Genomic DNA, 15,506 nt, shown 5'->3' with positions numbered 1-15,506 from the left:
GGCTCTGAGCTAACATCTATTGCCAATCCTCCTCCTTTTCTTCCCCAAAGCCCCCGTAGATAGCTGTGTGTCATAGTTGCACATCCTTCTAGTTGCTGTATGTGGGACATGGCCTCAGCATGGCTGGACAAGCGGGGCCTCAGTGCGCGCCCGGACCCGAACCAGGGCTGCCAGTAGCGGAGTGTGCGCACTTAACCGCTAAGCCACGGGGCCGGCCCCTCCACGCTCTAACCACCAGCCAGGCACCAACATCAGCACAAAACACGCAAAGTCATCGAATCCTAAAAACAGCCCGTTTTTCGGCTAGGGAGACTTCACGGCTTGTCCAAAGCTGCACACCGGTAAGCGGGGGCTTGAGTCAGCAGGTGCCCTTCACCACTACCCACACCACCTCTTGGTGGAGACAGCCCACCCCTCAAGGGCAGGGGGGATGGAGGAGGGGGCTTTCTACGCACGCCTCTAATTCTGCCTCCCATCATGCTCCGTGACATCAGACGCTCGCACCGGCTGCACCGTCTTTGTGTCCCTCTGCCTGGCACAGAGCAGGTACTCAACAGATCCGTATTGAAAAACGTAAGTGATGGGAAGCTACTTTTCAGTGGGAATGCAACACAGAGGTTCAGAGCCGGACTCTGGGCCTGGCCACTTCCCCGCCAAGTGACCTTAGGCAGTCCGTTAGCTTTTGTACGTCTCAGTTTCCCCACGAGGATGATAATAGTACTTGTCTTTACTGCCTTAGCATTTGTACAGTGCCTGGCATATGGTAAGAGCCACATGAGCGTCTGCTCTACAAAACCTTGCCCGGCCTTGCTTTCTTCTTCAGTAAGCAGAACCCTCCCTCTCCCACACCCTGCCGAACTACAACTCCCAGCATGCCGCGGGGCCCTCCCGCCCGGATTCTCCCGGGGCTGACGCGACGAAGCCCGAACTACAACTCCCAGCGTTCCCGGGGAAATCCCGCCTGTCCGGGTCAGCCGCAGACGAGGTCCAGGAAGTCCCGCCGCCCCGACACCGCGGCTCCCCGTCGCCGTCACCGGGGAGGGTCGTGGCAGGTGGCTGGGCGCTGCCCCCGCCATGCTCCGCAGACTTGCCCGGACCGCGGCCCAGTGGCACGGGGCCCTCTGGGCGCGGGGGTCTGGGAGCTGGGCGGGGGTCCCGGCGCACGTGGTGGACCTGCGCAGCGACACGGTGACCAAGCCCGGGCCGGCCATGAGGCGCGCCATGGCCGAGGCGGTCGTGGGGGACGACGACTACGGCGAGGACCCCACCGTCCGCGGTGAGCCCGGCGTGCGGGCCGGGGGTCGTCGCAGCGACCCCAGAGTGCTGTCCGTGGTGCTGGCGGGAGAGGCGGCCCGGGGCGTAGGGATGGCGGCTCAGTGGCAGGCTAAGCGCTGCGCTCTGCATCCTTGCTGCTCAATCTGGCCCATCACCAGAGAGCCTGTTAGATATGCAGATTCTCGGGTCCCACACTTACCTGCTGAGCCAGAATCTGCATGTTAACAGGATCACCAAGTGATTCGTGTGCACATTAAAGTGTTGCCCAACTGCCGGATGAGATGGATGTTATCCCATCTTGCAGAGGAGGGCTCTGAGATGCTGAGCGAGGCGCTCAAGGTTCCATACCTAGTGAATGGCAAAACAGGATTTGAACCCAGGTCTCTTCCCTCTAAAACCTATAGCTGTTGTCCTGCACCCACCGCCTTCCTGCATGAAGACAAACAGAAAACGCATCTAGAAGACAGAGTTCTCCACAGGCTGCACCTCCCCAGGAGTGGGTTCTGATAACCCAGGGAGTGTTTTAAGACACAGTGACTGACACTCCACCCTGAGTTGAGAGTTGCCACCACTGTGAACCACTGCTGGGGTGTGGACAATCCTCAGCTGTGCCAGGACAAGCCACAGGGTTGCCACTTGAGTCCCGAGGGCCTGTCTGTGGGGTCAGGTGGTGACTGGGGCTGGTCATACATCCAGCAGACACCCACTGTTGCCTGGAACTTCAAAGATGCTGAGCCCACTGCTCAGCAGGCAGTCTGCTGAAAAAACAGTCACCACTGTCAGGGTGGGGGAGGTGCTGGGGTTGACAGGAGTCCTAGGAGAGTGCCTTGGGAACTGAGGGGGTGGGGAGGCATGGGACTCACATGGGAAGGGGGACTTTGCAGAGGAGCCTCTTAAAGGGTGAGTGGAACCCCTGGGCAGGGAAGGGAGTGCTGGCTTACCAGGTGGGGAACTGCAGAAATAAGCACAGTGGTGAGAAAGGTGTTCAGGATATGGATAGGGAATGTGGTTGGAGTTTGGGGTGTAGGGGGGCACCCCATCCCTGGAGGGGGAGGCAGAGGCCTGCTCTTGCCGGCCTTGAATGTCATGCTAAAGGCTTCAGACTTGATGCTGCAGGCACAGGGGAGCCTCAGCGGGATTTAAAGCAGGAGCCAGAAGCCCCATTCCCCTCAGGCCCCCCAGAGTCTCCCCTTCTGAGGGCTCCTGTCCTTCCATTCTGGGAGAGGAAGTCAGCAGAAAAACCGCAGGGCCCCACCTGCAAGGGGCTGATGGGAAAGGAAGTGAGACAGGTGTGAGGTCTGGGTGGGACAGGGGGGTTCAAACCACAGAGTTTCCATGTGGGGGGAGACCATGGCCCAGGAGGAGGCGGGGCACAGAGGGTTGACTGAGGGACCTCTGGACTGGGATATGCGGTCACCAAGACCACAGACTGCAGCTGGCAGACCAGGACTCCAGTCCCCCTGGCCAGTCACCACAGCCTCGGGTGAAGTGCCCTCATCTGGACACAGGCTCGTGGTTGTAATGCAAGGAGAGCACTTGGAAAAGTAGCTCTGAGTGAGTGCCACTGTTGATGGAGCACCTGCCCCCCATCCCTTCCCTCTCCTCAGAGCTGCAGGAAAAGGCTGCGGAGCTGCTGGGGGTGGAGCAGACCTTGTTTGTGCCCACCAACACCATGGCCAACCTCATCTCTGGTGAGTGTGGGGTGGCTTCCGTTAGCCTTCCAGGTCCATGCTACTCTCCTTTGTGCCAGGGGGCTGTGACAACATCAGTGGGATCCCAAGCCTTCTGGATGTCTGTTGATCTCAGCCAGGGGGGCCCCTGGCAAGAGATGAGGGAGGGGAGGAGAGTGAAGTCAGCATGTCCGTGCCCCTCCACCAGCTCCCTCCTTCAGAGGTCTCCCTGGGCTAGACAGGCAGCTTTCTCCACACCACCCCATCTCCAGGTTCCTGTAACCACAACCTCCTCTCGCCCCTTCTGGCCTGGGGGTCCTGCACTGACCTTCGTGACTTCCCTATATGCTGCCACACCTTTATGAATTGTCCCTTTATTAAGCTCTCTGGTTTCCCAGTGTGCCCTGTCTCTTGCCACTCCAGCTGATGCCTGTGCCCTGGGCTGCTTGTCCTCCATGGGCAGCATCATGGCTGGCTTCTCTGTGCAGGAGATGCTCTGCAGGTGGGCCGCAGGGCACAGGGGTGCAGGCTGTGCAGGGCCCAGTGCTTCAGAGTTGTTGTCCTAGACTTGTGTAGTTAGTGGGATGGTTTTCCAGCACGTGGCAGTAAGGTGTCTTGAAGGGGCGCTGTTTCCTAATTGCCATAGGCACTTGGGAGCTGGCTGTGGACCTGGGGCTCAGCCTGGCCGAGCTGGGTGGGGGCAGATGGGCCCCATGGGACTTGGTGCCAACAGTGCCCCCTACCCCATCTATCTCAGTGATGTGTCACTGCCGGCGCCGGGGCTCCCAGCTCCTCCTCGGGCAGGAGTGCCACCTCCATGTCTATGAGCAGGGCGGGGTGGCTCAGGTAAGGACCCAGCTCCCCTCACCTGGGGCCAGCGCAGGGTGCTCAGCACTTCTGGTGGGAACCTGCTTCCCAGGCAGGGCGTCTGGACGGGCAGAGGGGAGAAATGGCTGGGATGGTGGCCTCTCCAGAAAGGCGGGAAGGAGAGACGTTCCCAGATTGACCACACGGGGGCAGCCACGGCTCAGGTCAGCCGTTGGGACAGTGGCCATGCTCGGTGCCCTGCTGCCCCCTAGTGGGCACTCAGGGCACCAAGGCAGAGGGACAGCAACCTCTCTAGAGCACACACAGCCTGTGTTCCTTCCGCTCCTTACCTGGGATGTCTGTGCCCAAGTCCACAGCGCAAGGGGAAGGCTTCAAGGCCCAGAGCTGGGAGGAGCAGAAAGGACAGAGGTAGGAGGTGCTGCTGGACTCCTGGACCTGATCCTTCATCCCCCCCAACACCTGCAGATCGCAGGGGTGCACTCCCACCCCCTCCCAGACCTGCCCCATGGCACCCTGGACCTGGCTGAGCTGGAGAGGATGGTCACGCGGGGCCTTGGGAGCCCCTACCACCCAGTCTGTGAGCTCATTTGCCTGGAGAATACCCACAGCAGCTCGGGGGGCCGGGTCCTCCCCATCAACTACCTACGCCAGGTAGGCTGGCCCGCCACTGTGCCCCCCACCACCAGCTGCTGGCTTCCTGTCTCCCCTGAGCTCTCCTGGGATTTAATCTCCTCCGGTATGCGCTGTGGGTGCCCATGAGTGGCCAGAACTGCTGTGAGGGATGTGTGTGTCGTCCTAGGCCGTAGATGCAAAGGGAATGAGTGCCCCAGTTTAGGGACCCCAGTGCCCAAACTTCCCCCAAAAGAGCAAGACCCCCAGGGAGCCGAGTCCCAGAGCAGCACTAGCCTGCGTCTGGTCGTTACCACCAGTGTGCGAGGGCTGAGCTCTGGCTCACTGGCGTGACAACCTGGGCAGTGACAAGCTCTCTAGACCTGTTCCTGCCTGGGGCATGGCACTGAGAGCGTCTCCCTCATGGAGCGGTGGTCAGACTTAGCTAAGATGAGGCATTTATCGCTTGGACCACGGTAAGCATTTGGCCCACGGTGAGCACACCATACACATGAAATAAAACACCTTCCATCGACCGCCTTTCGCAGAGGATGACACCCAGGCCCAGGCAGCAGAAGTGACTGCTCCAGTCCCACATGGCCAAGCTGGTCACCAACCCGGCTCTCCTGACTCCAGACCCCTCGTGCTTCCTTGAGGAGCCAAGCCCAGTGGCCTTCTGGAGACCCATCCTCCCTCCTCCCCTCCCTCTGACCTCTGCCTGCACCTTGCCCCCAGGTGCGCCTCCTGGCCCGGAGCTACGGAGTACGGGTCCACCTGGACGGGGCCCGGCTGATGAACGCCTCGGTGGCTCTGCACGTGCCCCCGGCGCACATCGTGGAGCACTGTGACTCTGTGTCTCTCTGTGTCTCCAAGGTGGGAAGTCGCTGGGCCGCCCCCCAGACACAGGAGGGTGGGGTTGCCTGCAGCAGGCGGCTGAGTTGGGTTCCTGGGCTCCTGTGCTGGCAGCCGCTGATCCCATTAACCCTTCCCCAGATGGGACCACCTTGTCCGCCCTTTCCCATCCCCTTCGCGCCCCCTCCCCCGGCCCCAAGGACAGAGACGCCCACCCAGGGGGCAGAGGAACAGGATTCTCTCCTCTCTTCCTCCCAGGGCCTGGGCGCACCCGTGGGGGCCCTGGTTGGGGGGCCCAAGGACTTCATCGAAGAAGCCTGGCGCCTCCGGAAAGCCCTGGGCGGGGGGATGCGCCAGGCGGGGGTGCTAGCAGCAGCTGCCCTGGTGGGACTGGCTGACGCCGAGGAGGTGCTGCTGAGGGACCACCGGAACGCCCAGAGATTCGCTAAAGGTGCCTGGACCACAGCCTCCCACCCTCCCTTCCCTTTGGTCCCAGGCAAGTGCCTTGGGGGTCCCCTGCAGCGGGGCCCAAATCCCCAGCAGGTATGCATCCTTCGACTCTAGCAGGGTGAAAGTTAGCTGCTGAGCCGCTGCAGGGGGATCCAGGGAATCAGCAGTGCTTGACCAGGCTGCACCCGGCACGGTGCCCAGACCAGTGAGCACTGAATTCTTATTCCCTACAGGATCCAGCAGAGTGTAGCCTCTAACTTGGGTCTTTACATCCATTAATTGAGTCCTCATAATAACCGCATCATGTCCCCACTTTACAGATGAGGAAACCAAGGCCCAGAGATGTTAAATGATTTGTCTAAGGTCACACAGCTAAAAAGCAGCAGAGCCAAGTCTGGTGACTCCAAAGGCCATGTCAGGACTGAGGGTCCCTCTTTTCCTCCCGCGATGGTTGGGCTGCCCTCACCTTTCCTTGGGTGACAGGGCTGGGTGGTGGGGGCGGTAGTGGGATCCCAAGGTTGGGCTCCACTCACCACAGGACCTGGGCCCAGGGCTCCAGGAACTGGCGTCGCCCCTCTGCTCCGTGGATCTCACGGCCGTGGAGACGAACATGGTGATGGTGAGGGTGGACGGGCCGCCGCCCGAGGAGCTGTGCCGGCGCCTGCAGGCCGTGAGTGCCGATGAGGTGGCCCAGACTGGCCGCGCAGTGCGAGTGCTGCTCTTCCCCTGGACAGAGCGGTCGGTGCGCGCTGTGTGGCACCGTGACGTCTCGGCACAGGACACTGAGCTGGCGCTGAGGAAGTGGGGGTTCGTGCTGAGGCAGCTGGGGCCCTGAGGACAGGGTGCCCGGATCCTGTGCCCAGCTGGGCTCGGGCAGGGAGTGGAGGGTCCCCAGGGAGTGGGCAGGAGGACAAGCAGTCAACAGAGCCCCCGTCATCGGCTCGTCTCCTCGGACCCCTTTACCTCCCATGACGCTCGGGATGAAGCTGCCACTGTGTTCCTCCAGCCAGCCCTGAGTGCCCTCTGTGTCCAGACGGGGTGCCCAAGCAGGCAGCGACAGGCGGGACCCCATCCCAGCCCCCTCCCCACAGCCTGGGAGGCAGCCAGGGCAGGCCCTCTGCCCCACAGACAGAGAGGAATGCCCTGAGCCAGTGAGAGCTCAGGGGCTCTGTTGCAGTCATCTAATACAGATTACCTTTTCAAACAATAAAATTTTCTGTTTATAAAATACTATGTCTTAATTTTAGAGAATGTGGGACTGGATCTCATTTTTAGCAACTCCTGGGGTAATCTCGGCAGACTCGGGTTAAGACCAACCCTCCTGCCGATGTCAACTAGAAGACCTGGACAAGGTATATTTTTAAAAATCACCCAAGAATCATAACTATTAATGTTTTAGTATATTTTGTTCTGGAGATATATGCAGGTATGTATCTCAACCGTGTGTGTATTTTAATAGGGCAGCTGTGCCGTCACATCAGTGCTTTGAAAGCCCCTAACAGGAATCCCAGGACGAGGCTCTGCGAGGGTTGAGTGGTGATTTCAGTGTACGAAGTGTGAAGTTTTAGAGCTCAGGTGCAGTTAGGAAGCTGCCAGAAACACGGGTTTGGAGCTCAGGAGAGGGCCTGGGCTAGAGGCGCAGATGCGGGGGAGGGCCCCAGGGTGGAAATCTTGAGGGCAGTGCATGTGTGCACTGGGAGGAGAGGAGCGCCCTGTGGCAGACCAAGGGGCCCCGAAGCAGAGGACTCTCCTTCTTTCCCTCCCACCCTTAGAAGAATCTAGACCTATGCTTGGGGGATGCAGCATCTGGGGCTCCCCAAGGCCCCAGAACTGCTCTCCTGTGCTAGAGGGGGAGATAACAACTCAGAGAATCAAAAGCAAGCCAGCAACTCAGAACCTCTGTCGCTCTGTCCCTGCACGGCCCTGTCTGGGCAAGTGCCAGCAAGTATGTACTGCACGAGTTACCCATTGCTATTCGACGAGTTACCCCAAAACGTAGTGCCTTGAAACAGCAAAAAGCTGTAATTATTTCTCGTAGCTTCTGTGTGTTAGGAATTAGGGAGTGGCTTAGCCGAGCAATTCTGGCTTGGAGCTTCTCATGAAGTTGCAGTCAAGACCTCAGCTAGGGCGGCATCACCTGAATAATCCTCTTCCAAGGAGGCTCGCTCACACGGCATGTTGGTGCCGGCTGTTGGCAGGGGGTCTCTGTTCTTATCCGTGTGGGCATCTTTGAAGTGTGACGGCTGGCTTCCCCTAAGGCGAGCAATCTAAGAGATCGAGGCAGAAGCTGCCATGCCTTGTATGACCTGGTAGCACACGTCACCTCCACAGGATTCTCTTTGCCATCCAGGTCGGCCTGGATTCAGTGTGGCAGGGACTACACAAGGGGTGAGTCCCCAAGACGAGGATGACTGGGGCCGTTCTGGAGGCTGGCTCTTCCATTCGTGGGTGCTGGCTGGGAGTAGGCCCTGAGCTCACAAGAGGTCCCTGTCCTCACAGAGGTCCCTGTCCTGGGTGGGGGCACAGGTGGCATCAGAGGATAGTAGCCAGAGCCAGCCCGCAGGATGGTGCAGACAAATGTGCCTGAGGGAGGAGGGGCCAGAGCGGGGGGTGGGGGCGGGGGGAGGAGGACAGGGTGGAGGGGGACCATCACTGAAGGAAGGGCTTTGATGGGGCCAGAGCGGGAGGAAGAACATGGCCTGCTGGAGGCAGGGCCACCCTAGTCAGGACATGTCCCTTGTCCTCAAGGACCAGAGGCCCATGGAGGCACCGCAAGTCAGGGACGGTGATTGTGAGGACACGGTCTGCAGCTGTAGGGACATCGCCTAGTGAGGGAATAGCTGGTCTGCTTCAGAGTCACTGCTGCTCCTTGTTCTGCTTACGCACACCAGTCAGTGGTCCTCAGGCACACCTCCAGCTTTCTGTATTTCGGACCCCATGGGGGGGGGTCCTTCCACTGCAGCACGAAGTGGGGGGGGAGCAGCCACACTGCCGGCATTGGCTGTGGAGTGGATCCACAGGCCGTGGGGACAGACAGACTGCAAAGGGCTGGATCTGGTGCACTCTCCTGCTCTCCTCTTGCTGCAAGTAAACACTATACCATGTGAGCCTGGTCTGTGTGTTGTCTGTTTTCAGTGACCTCGAATCATGCACTGGTCTCTCCCCCAGGTGGCACATATCTGCCTTATAACCTTGGCCACACAGCCTGACCACCCAGTGCACTGTGAAACACTCACTGTGGAGGCTGGCCAATCAGAGAGCGAGGCACGTCCTAGCTGAGTCACACCCCCCACTGGCATGTAGCCTGGAGGCAGGCAGGTCTGTTCTAGAAGAAGGGAAGAGGCAGATGCCACACCTCTCCCCCCATGCCCTCCCTCAGGGAGTCCTGGGATCCCAGCGGCCACCCCGTGTGTCTTTTCCACTGTCCTGTCCCCAGAGCCAGAGCCCATGTGCAGTCAGAGAGGCCCAGGATGAAATTCTCGCACTCCCTGTCCCCAGCAAACCGTGGGACAGGCCACTGTGGGGCCAAGGGGAGGGAGAAGTCAAGGGACAGCCTCACAAGCTCAGAGGACCTGCCCTCGAAGCCCCCTGGATCCAAAGTTGAAGGCCCTGGGAGTCCTCCCCAGCCTGGAAATGAGAAGGAGCTTGTTGTGTCTGCAGAAGACGTCTCTGGATAGACGGACACACAGACACACACACAGGATGCCTCTGGATGGACAGGCACGCAGACACACACACGGGATGCCTCTGGATGGACGGGCACACAGACACACACACGGGATGCCTCTGGACAGATTTCCCGGTTACAGCCCCACCCAATTTCTCCTCTCAGTGGCTTCCCAAGGTCCTCTTAATTGGATTTGGGACACACACAGACGGTTTCCGGGGTCAGGACGCAGCTGACAGTTTGATTTCTCCTGCTGTCATTGTCTAAACCAAACATCCAGGCTCTGGTCCCCTGGCTCTCTGTGCCAGGCAGGCCCACCAACTCCCTCCCCCCAGGAAGCAGGCCTGCCCAGGAGGGAGCCCGGGCCCGCATGGTCTGGTCCTCGAGTGCCACGGCCAGGACACCAGACTCAACTCAGGCCTGGCTCTGGATGGCAGGGGCCAGTGAGGAATGACCCCAAGGAGCCACCAGCCCACTGTCATCGACAGCCAGCCTTGGGCAGTTGGGAGCACTGGGTGGCTGGCGGGGGCAGGTGGCACCAAAAGGCAGTGAAGGGGACCCCAAGACAAGCTTCCTGCTGACCTTGGCGAATCCTCAGACATCTCAGCCAGAAGCTGAGACCACCGAGTGCCCATGGCACAGCATCACGTGAGTCCCTGAAGGCGTGCTTGGCCCAGCGCCCAGCACAGTCTAGATGAATGTCAGCTGATAAACTGTTACTAGTCACAGTCTGGGCCTGGGTTGGGGTCACTGCCAAGGACTCTGAGGCCCCTTCTCACCACATCTTAATGCCTGGCCCTGCCTGGCCAGTGCTAAACCTCTGCCCGCCCTTGCTCCTCCCACCAGGACAGTCTGGGGAGGACAAGGCAGTGAGCAGGTCCTGCCCCACCCCTCGTGCAGGTCCAACAGGGCAGGTCCTGGGATGGCCTCGGAGATCCTCATGCCTCTCGCACCTGCAAGCTCAACCCTGGGGCTGCCCCTGTCCCTGGCTCCGGGCCCACAACCAGAGCCCCTGCTCCTGCCCCTCTGAAGCCCCCGGTGCCACCCAGGGTGCCTTTGCCTCTGTAGCTCAATCCCTAGGGTGGGCTCAGGCTCAGCGCAGCCCAGAGAGGAGCAAGCAATGGGGTGAAAGGAGAGGCAGCACCCCACTCCCAGGACCTGCGACCCCCACAGCCCCCAGACTCACCCCCCAGCAAGAAGTAGCAGCCAGTGAAAAGCAGCAGGGGGACGCTCTGGGAGCTGAGGAGGCCACAGATCCAGCCACACAAGACGGGACGAGGCTCAGGGGCAGAACCACCATGACAGCTCGGTGCAGCACTGTGGGGAGACAGGGCTCAGGGTGCGGGAGGGGACTAGGACCTGCCCCACAAGGGAGGCCCAGGTGAGTGTTTCAGGGCCCTGTCTGCATGAAGTTCACCTGCAGGACACATGGGGCCGCCTTGGCCTTGGCCAGAGGAGGAGATGGACCATCCACCTCCCTCTGATGCCCCATCTCCATGGTAACCACCTGACCCTCCCAGTGGCCACCTCTTGTCCCGGCACAGGCTTCCTGAGGCCCGGGGTGAGGGAGGCTTCCCCAGCACCCTCCCCAACCTCCCAGGCTCCTGGGGGCAGCAGACACGTGCCCCCCAACCCACCAGGTGGGAAATGTCCGCCAGGTAGACCCATTTGGAAACATAAAGGAGAGTCCAGAAGAGGCATGGGGAGGGCAGGCTAGCCTGGGAGTCAGGTGCCTGTGGTCACAAGCCAACACAGAGCATGCAGGCCATGGCCAGTTGATGGGAGTTTTCAAATGTATGTGGAAACGTCCTCTGGGAACGCAGGGTCCGGCTGGAAGTGGTTCTGTGGGTCTAGGATGAGGGCAGCCTGATCCCAGGCTTGCCTGGAGATTAAGGAAGGAGGAGGGTGACTCACAGATGAGGTGTCACACTGAGATGGAGACGTCCAGGCTCTCCCTGGCAAAGGGGTCAATCAGGGGGATGCAGTTGTTCTGCCCTAGAAAGCAGAAAGGATGCAAAGCCTGGTGGACTGGACACCACCCACCCCGTGCTTCTCAGAGATGGGCGGTCCTGCACGCACGCTTGAAGGCGTGCTCTCACCCCCTGCCAGAGCCGAGTGGACCAAGCAGTGACCAAAGGGCCCCCTCAGAGTTTCTCCTGGAACTCAGAGTTGGGGTTCCAAATGGGTTTGGAGGGCTCAAGACCTTTCATTTTGTTTATTTAATGTACAGGTAATACCGCAAGGATGCTGTCTAAACTTTCAGTCACCCCAGAGAGGCTGCCCCTAGGCCAGGGTCCCTGAGCATGCTCACACGCGGAGGTCAGGCTTTGCCTGGACAGGGAAAAGGTGCGCGTAACACGGGCTCTCTGCCTCGCGCACACACGTGCACACCTGCCCACAGATGCACCCATGGCACGCGGGCACAAGTCGGGAGGGCTCTGGCGTTAGGTGGTCTGTCAGGTGAATGAACCAACAGCTGGGTCCTTCCTCCCCAGATGCCCTGAGGAAGTCACCCCACACACACACATTCATAGTCACCTGCACACACACACACTCTCACAGACATGCTCACACTCACATACTCACTTTTACATACACTCACACATTCAAGTTCACAGACACACTCACACACTCTCACACTGACATGTGCTCACATACACACACACACATTCACACACACTCACACCCTGCCGGCCCAGCGCTTGTCCAAGCTGGCTGTGAGGGCGGCAGCTGGGGTCACGGAGAAGCCCTCCAGCCTGCTGGCCACCCCATCCCTCGGGCCATGCTGAGGAATGCCCTCCTCTCTCCTGGACCTGGCAGCCTGTGCACAGGTTTGAAACGCATGTGATGCTCCTGTTTTCTGCCTGTGCCCACGTCAGGCCATCAGGCTGTGCCGGGAGCAGAGGCCTTGCCCCACACTCCTGGCTGTGCCTGACAGGGAGCGAGGATAATGGGGCTGCCAGGCAGAACCCTCAGGGGGTTGGTAATCAAGAAACAACCCCTCGGATGAGGAACCTGGCCTTCCCAGAGGCCCTCAGCTGCCCACACCAGGCCTCCCTCCCCCACCCTCGCCCGACCCCACGCATACCCCCTGCAGATGAGCTGAGGCCCCTGGTGCTGGGCCCGGCCCACCTGGGCCCCACCCACCTCCTTCCTCCCTCATTCCTCCAGACCCCCCAGTCCTGGTTCCCGAGAGGCATCGTTTTCTCCCTGTTGACAGCCAAGACGTGGAGGCTGAGGGGGCCAAGGTCCCAGGTCACTCAGCTGTGAGTGGCAGAGCCCTTGGGAGCCTTGGGGTGACCTGCCATCTATCAAGTGATGTGCCACTGCTTCTAACACAAGACAGGCCCACAGGTGAGGCCAGGGGACTGCCTGAGGGCTCCTGCTCCGGAAGGCTCTTGGGTCCTTATGGGGCCACCCAGTGGCCCCCCCCACTTTTATCTCCCACCCCTGGCCTGGCTCTGAGGCAGAGTCCCTTCCTCCTCCAGCCCCACTGTCACCGCAGCAGTTGGTGGGGGGGGGGCAGAGACCCCCGAGGGCAGACACACGGGGGAGGGGCGAGGCCTCCAGCGCTGCTCTGGGAGGAGGGGTGAGGGGATGGGGAGTCCAAGGGAAAGGAGTCGCAGCGGGGAGAGCGCGGTCCGGGTGGCCACCCCGTCCAGTGCCCCCCTGTCGCCGGCCGGGCCGCGGTACTTTCGCAGATGCACCAGGGCCCCGAGCGTGAGGAGAGCTGCCCGGCGCGCCCCGTGCGGTTGCCGGCGTCCGCCACGTCCAGGATGTACCAGTAGTCGCTGGCGACGGCGGCGGCCAGCAGCGCAAAGCTGAGCAGCGCGCCCAGGGCGGCGGCCAGGAGCAGCGCGCCCAGCCGAGCCAGTCGGGGGTCGGGGGTGCAGGGGGCAGAGGGGGTGCAGAGGGAGGGGGCTGCAGGGGGCCCCGGAGTCGGGGCGGGAGAGGGGGCAGCAGGGAGTGGAGGGAGCCGAGAGGTGCGGGGGATATCGGGGATTGCAGGGGAGCCGGGAGCTCGGGGAGTGCAGGGGAGTCGGGGTGGGGGGTCCCCCGGAGAGCGGGGGAGCGGGAGAAGCCGAGGTAGTGCGGGAGGCAGGGATGTAGGGAGCGGGGAGAGCCGAGGGAGTGGGAGTGGGGGCAGAGCGGGTTCCAGGGAGTGCGGAGAGCGGGGAAGGGGGTCTTAAGAGGCGGGGAGCTGGGGAGCAGGGCCAGGGAGTGGGAGAGGCGCCGGGGCTCCGAGAGCGGGGGCGCGGGGAGCCGAGCTAGGCTCCTCTGGCCGCGGCGCCCCCTTTCCTGCCTGCGCGCTGGCCTCGCGATCCCCCTGGGGTTCGCAGGGAAGTCGATCCCAACACCGCCGAGCTCGGCCCCAGCGGCAAGGAGGGGAAAGTCGCGGAGCCGTAGGTAGACGTGCCTCACACCTGGGTTCAAATCCCAGCGTCCCCAACGAGCCGGCTGTGGGTCCCTGGGCAAATTTCTTAATCTCTAAACCTCCAGTTCTTCAGCCGCCGAATGGCTGCACTGAGGAGGCGTAAGGGTGGGGCCTGAAGCGGCCCCAGGAGGGGGCTTAGCTGGCAGCAGGATGGCTGCTCTGGTGCTAGCAGCCTGAATGGTAGGAGGCTGCCCCCTCTGGCTGGGGTACTTGAAGGCAAGCTGGTCCTGTCCTGGTCTTAATCAGTCTCCAGGACCAACCAGAGGGATCCGCTGAAGTGGGGTGGGCAAAGGGCCTATGCAGGCAGCAAGGGGGCTGCAGAAGGAAGGGGGCTTGCTTCCCTTCAGCTCCTAATGACTGTGCACATAGGGCATGGCTGGCCTCTGCCTGTCTGGCACTCCCTTGGCAAACATGCAAGAAGCACCTTCTAGGACAGGTGTCAGGCACTAGTAGGATGGGAGGCAGAGGAGCCACCGAGAGGCCCCACCCAGGAGCAGGCAGTGACATGCACGGGAGTAACAGGCCGGGCCGTCATAGTGGAACTGTCTGGGATTCAGTCTTGGGCAATGGGAAGGCCTCCTCTCCAGGTGCCTGGACCGTCTGTCACTGCCCCCACCCCCACCCCAGGCTGGTTGGAGACGTGACAGAGGCTTGAGGTCCACATCCCCACTGAGGGTGGCCCTTCTTGGATGAAGTAGCTTCATGACTTTGGGTCATCGCAGGGCTCTCATTTCAGAGTGTTTCGGCCCCTGTTTCTCTACCAAGCTCTTCTTGGTTCGAGGAATATAGTCAGGAAGTAAAAACAGTCCTAGCAAAGTTATTGAAAGAATACTTCAACTGGCATTCAGAGAGAGTGGCGTGGAATTGGCTGGGTATGGCGCAGGCTGTCCCCCCTTCCACACACCACACCCAAGGCTGGGTTGGGGCACTCGGCGGGCCGCGGGGCTTCTCGCTGCCTCAGTCCTGACAGCCTTGCCCCCAACCCCTGCTCTGGAAGCTGGGTGACAGCCAGGGGCCCTTCTCCCTCCGGGGCCATCGGGCCTGGAAGGTGAAAGAATTCAGCAGGCAGGCAGGGAAAACAGGTGCTCAGGGAGCAGCAGCCATCTACAAAAGCAGGAGTGGGGAAGGAGAGAGCCTGGGGAGGGGAGGGGGGAAGCGGTGGGGCAGGGCGTCAGCCGGAGACGCCAGGGGCTCTGATTACAGCTGGGGAAAGAAGGGTGAATAATGACCCTACCATTTATCCTGCCGTATGACAAGGATCAGCATTGCTTTAGTTGGGTCAAAACCTCCTTTGTTGTGTGTTTAAGGTATGAACTGAAGGACTGTGTTTAGGGAGAACTGGAGGACTCCGTTTTGGCTGCGTGCTACACGTGCTCCCTCCCAGTGACCGCTGCCCCTCAGCCTGAGCTTGTTTGAAAGGGTCTCCTTTGCACCCCCATAAAGCCTAAACAGAACAGGATTCAGCCGTCAAGGCCAGCGAGGGGTGCTGTTTGAGGCCACTGTTACACAGAGCCACAAATCTCCATAGAGGAATAGACACGCACTCCCCTCACGGTGCAGTGTAGATGGCCAGGTTAGCAGTCTACACCCCATGTGCTTTAAAGCCCCGCTTCAGTGTTTTAAACTCCAGATGTGTGGTTGGAGCCACTGATTGGATTGTCCCCTAGGCGGCAGGCGCCAGTCCCTGAGGGGCTACTTTGATGAATTCCACCAGTCTACT

General features: G+C 60.8%; 1 protein-coding gene across 2 annotated transcripts; it reads left to right on the top strand.

Moving 5' to 3' along the window:
- The first annotated feature begins 1,022 nt into the window (after window positions 1-1,022).
- LOC101398609 (uncharacterized) lies at window positions 1,023-7,422 on the top strand. Of its 2 annotated transcripts, none has more exons than XM_004432943.3 (7): window positions 1,023-1,276; window positions 2,883-2,966; window positions 3,703-3,791; window positions 4,239-4,424; window positions 5,118-5,255; window positions 5,493-5,685; window positions 6,236-7,422. In XM_004432943.3, the coding sequence occupies exons 1-7, from the start codon at window positions 1,075-1,077 to the stop codon at window positions 6,517-6,519; spliced, it is 1,176 nt and encodes a 391-aa protein (XP_004433000.1). In that variant the 5' UTR covers window positions 1,023-1,074; the 3' UTR covers window positions 6,520-7,422. The 2 variants fall into 2 exon arrangements, with proteins under 2 accessions (XP_004433000.1, XP_087297834.1); XM_087441708.1 differs by having other exon boundaries at window positions 6,223-6,504.
- Window positions 7,423-15,506: the final 8,084 nt, after the last annotated feature.

This window comes from Ceratotherium simum, chromosome 16, assembly GCF_057802395.1.
Source record: "Ceratotherium simum simum isolate JZ-2026a chromosome 16, ASM5780239v1, whole genome shotgun sequence".
In the NCBI taxonomy this organism is placed as follows: domain Eukaryota; kingdom Metazoa; phylum Chordata; class Mammalia; order Perissodactyla; family Rhinocerotidae; genus Ceratotherium; species Ceratotherium simum.
The sequence above is the reverse complement of the archived record's forward strand: the minus strand, read 5'-3'. Positions and strand labels throughout refer to the sequence as shown.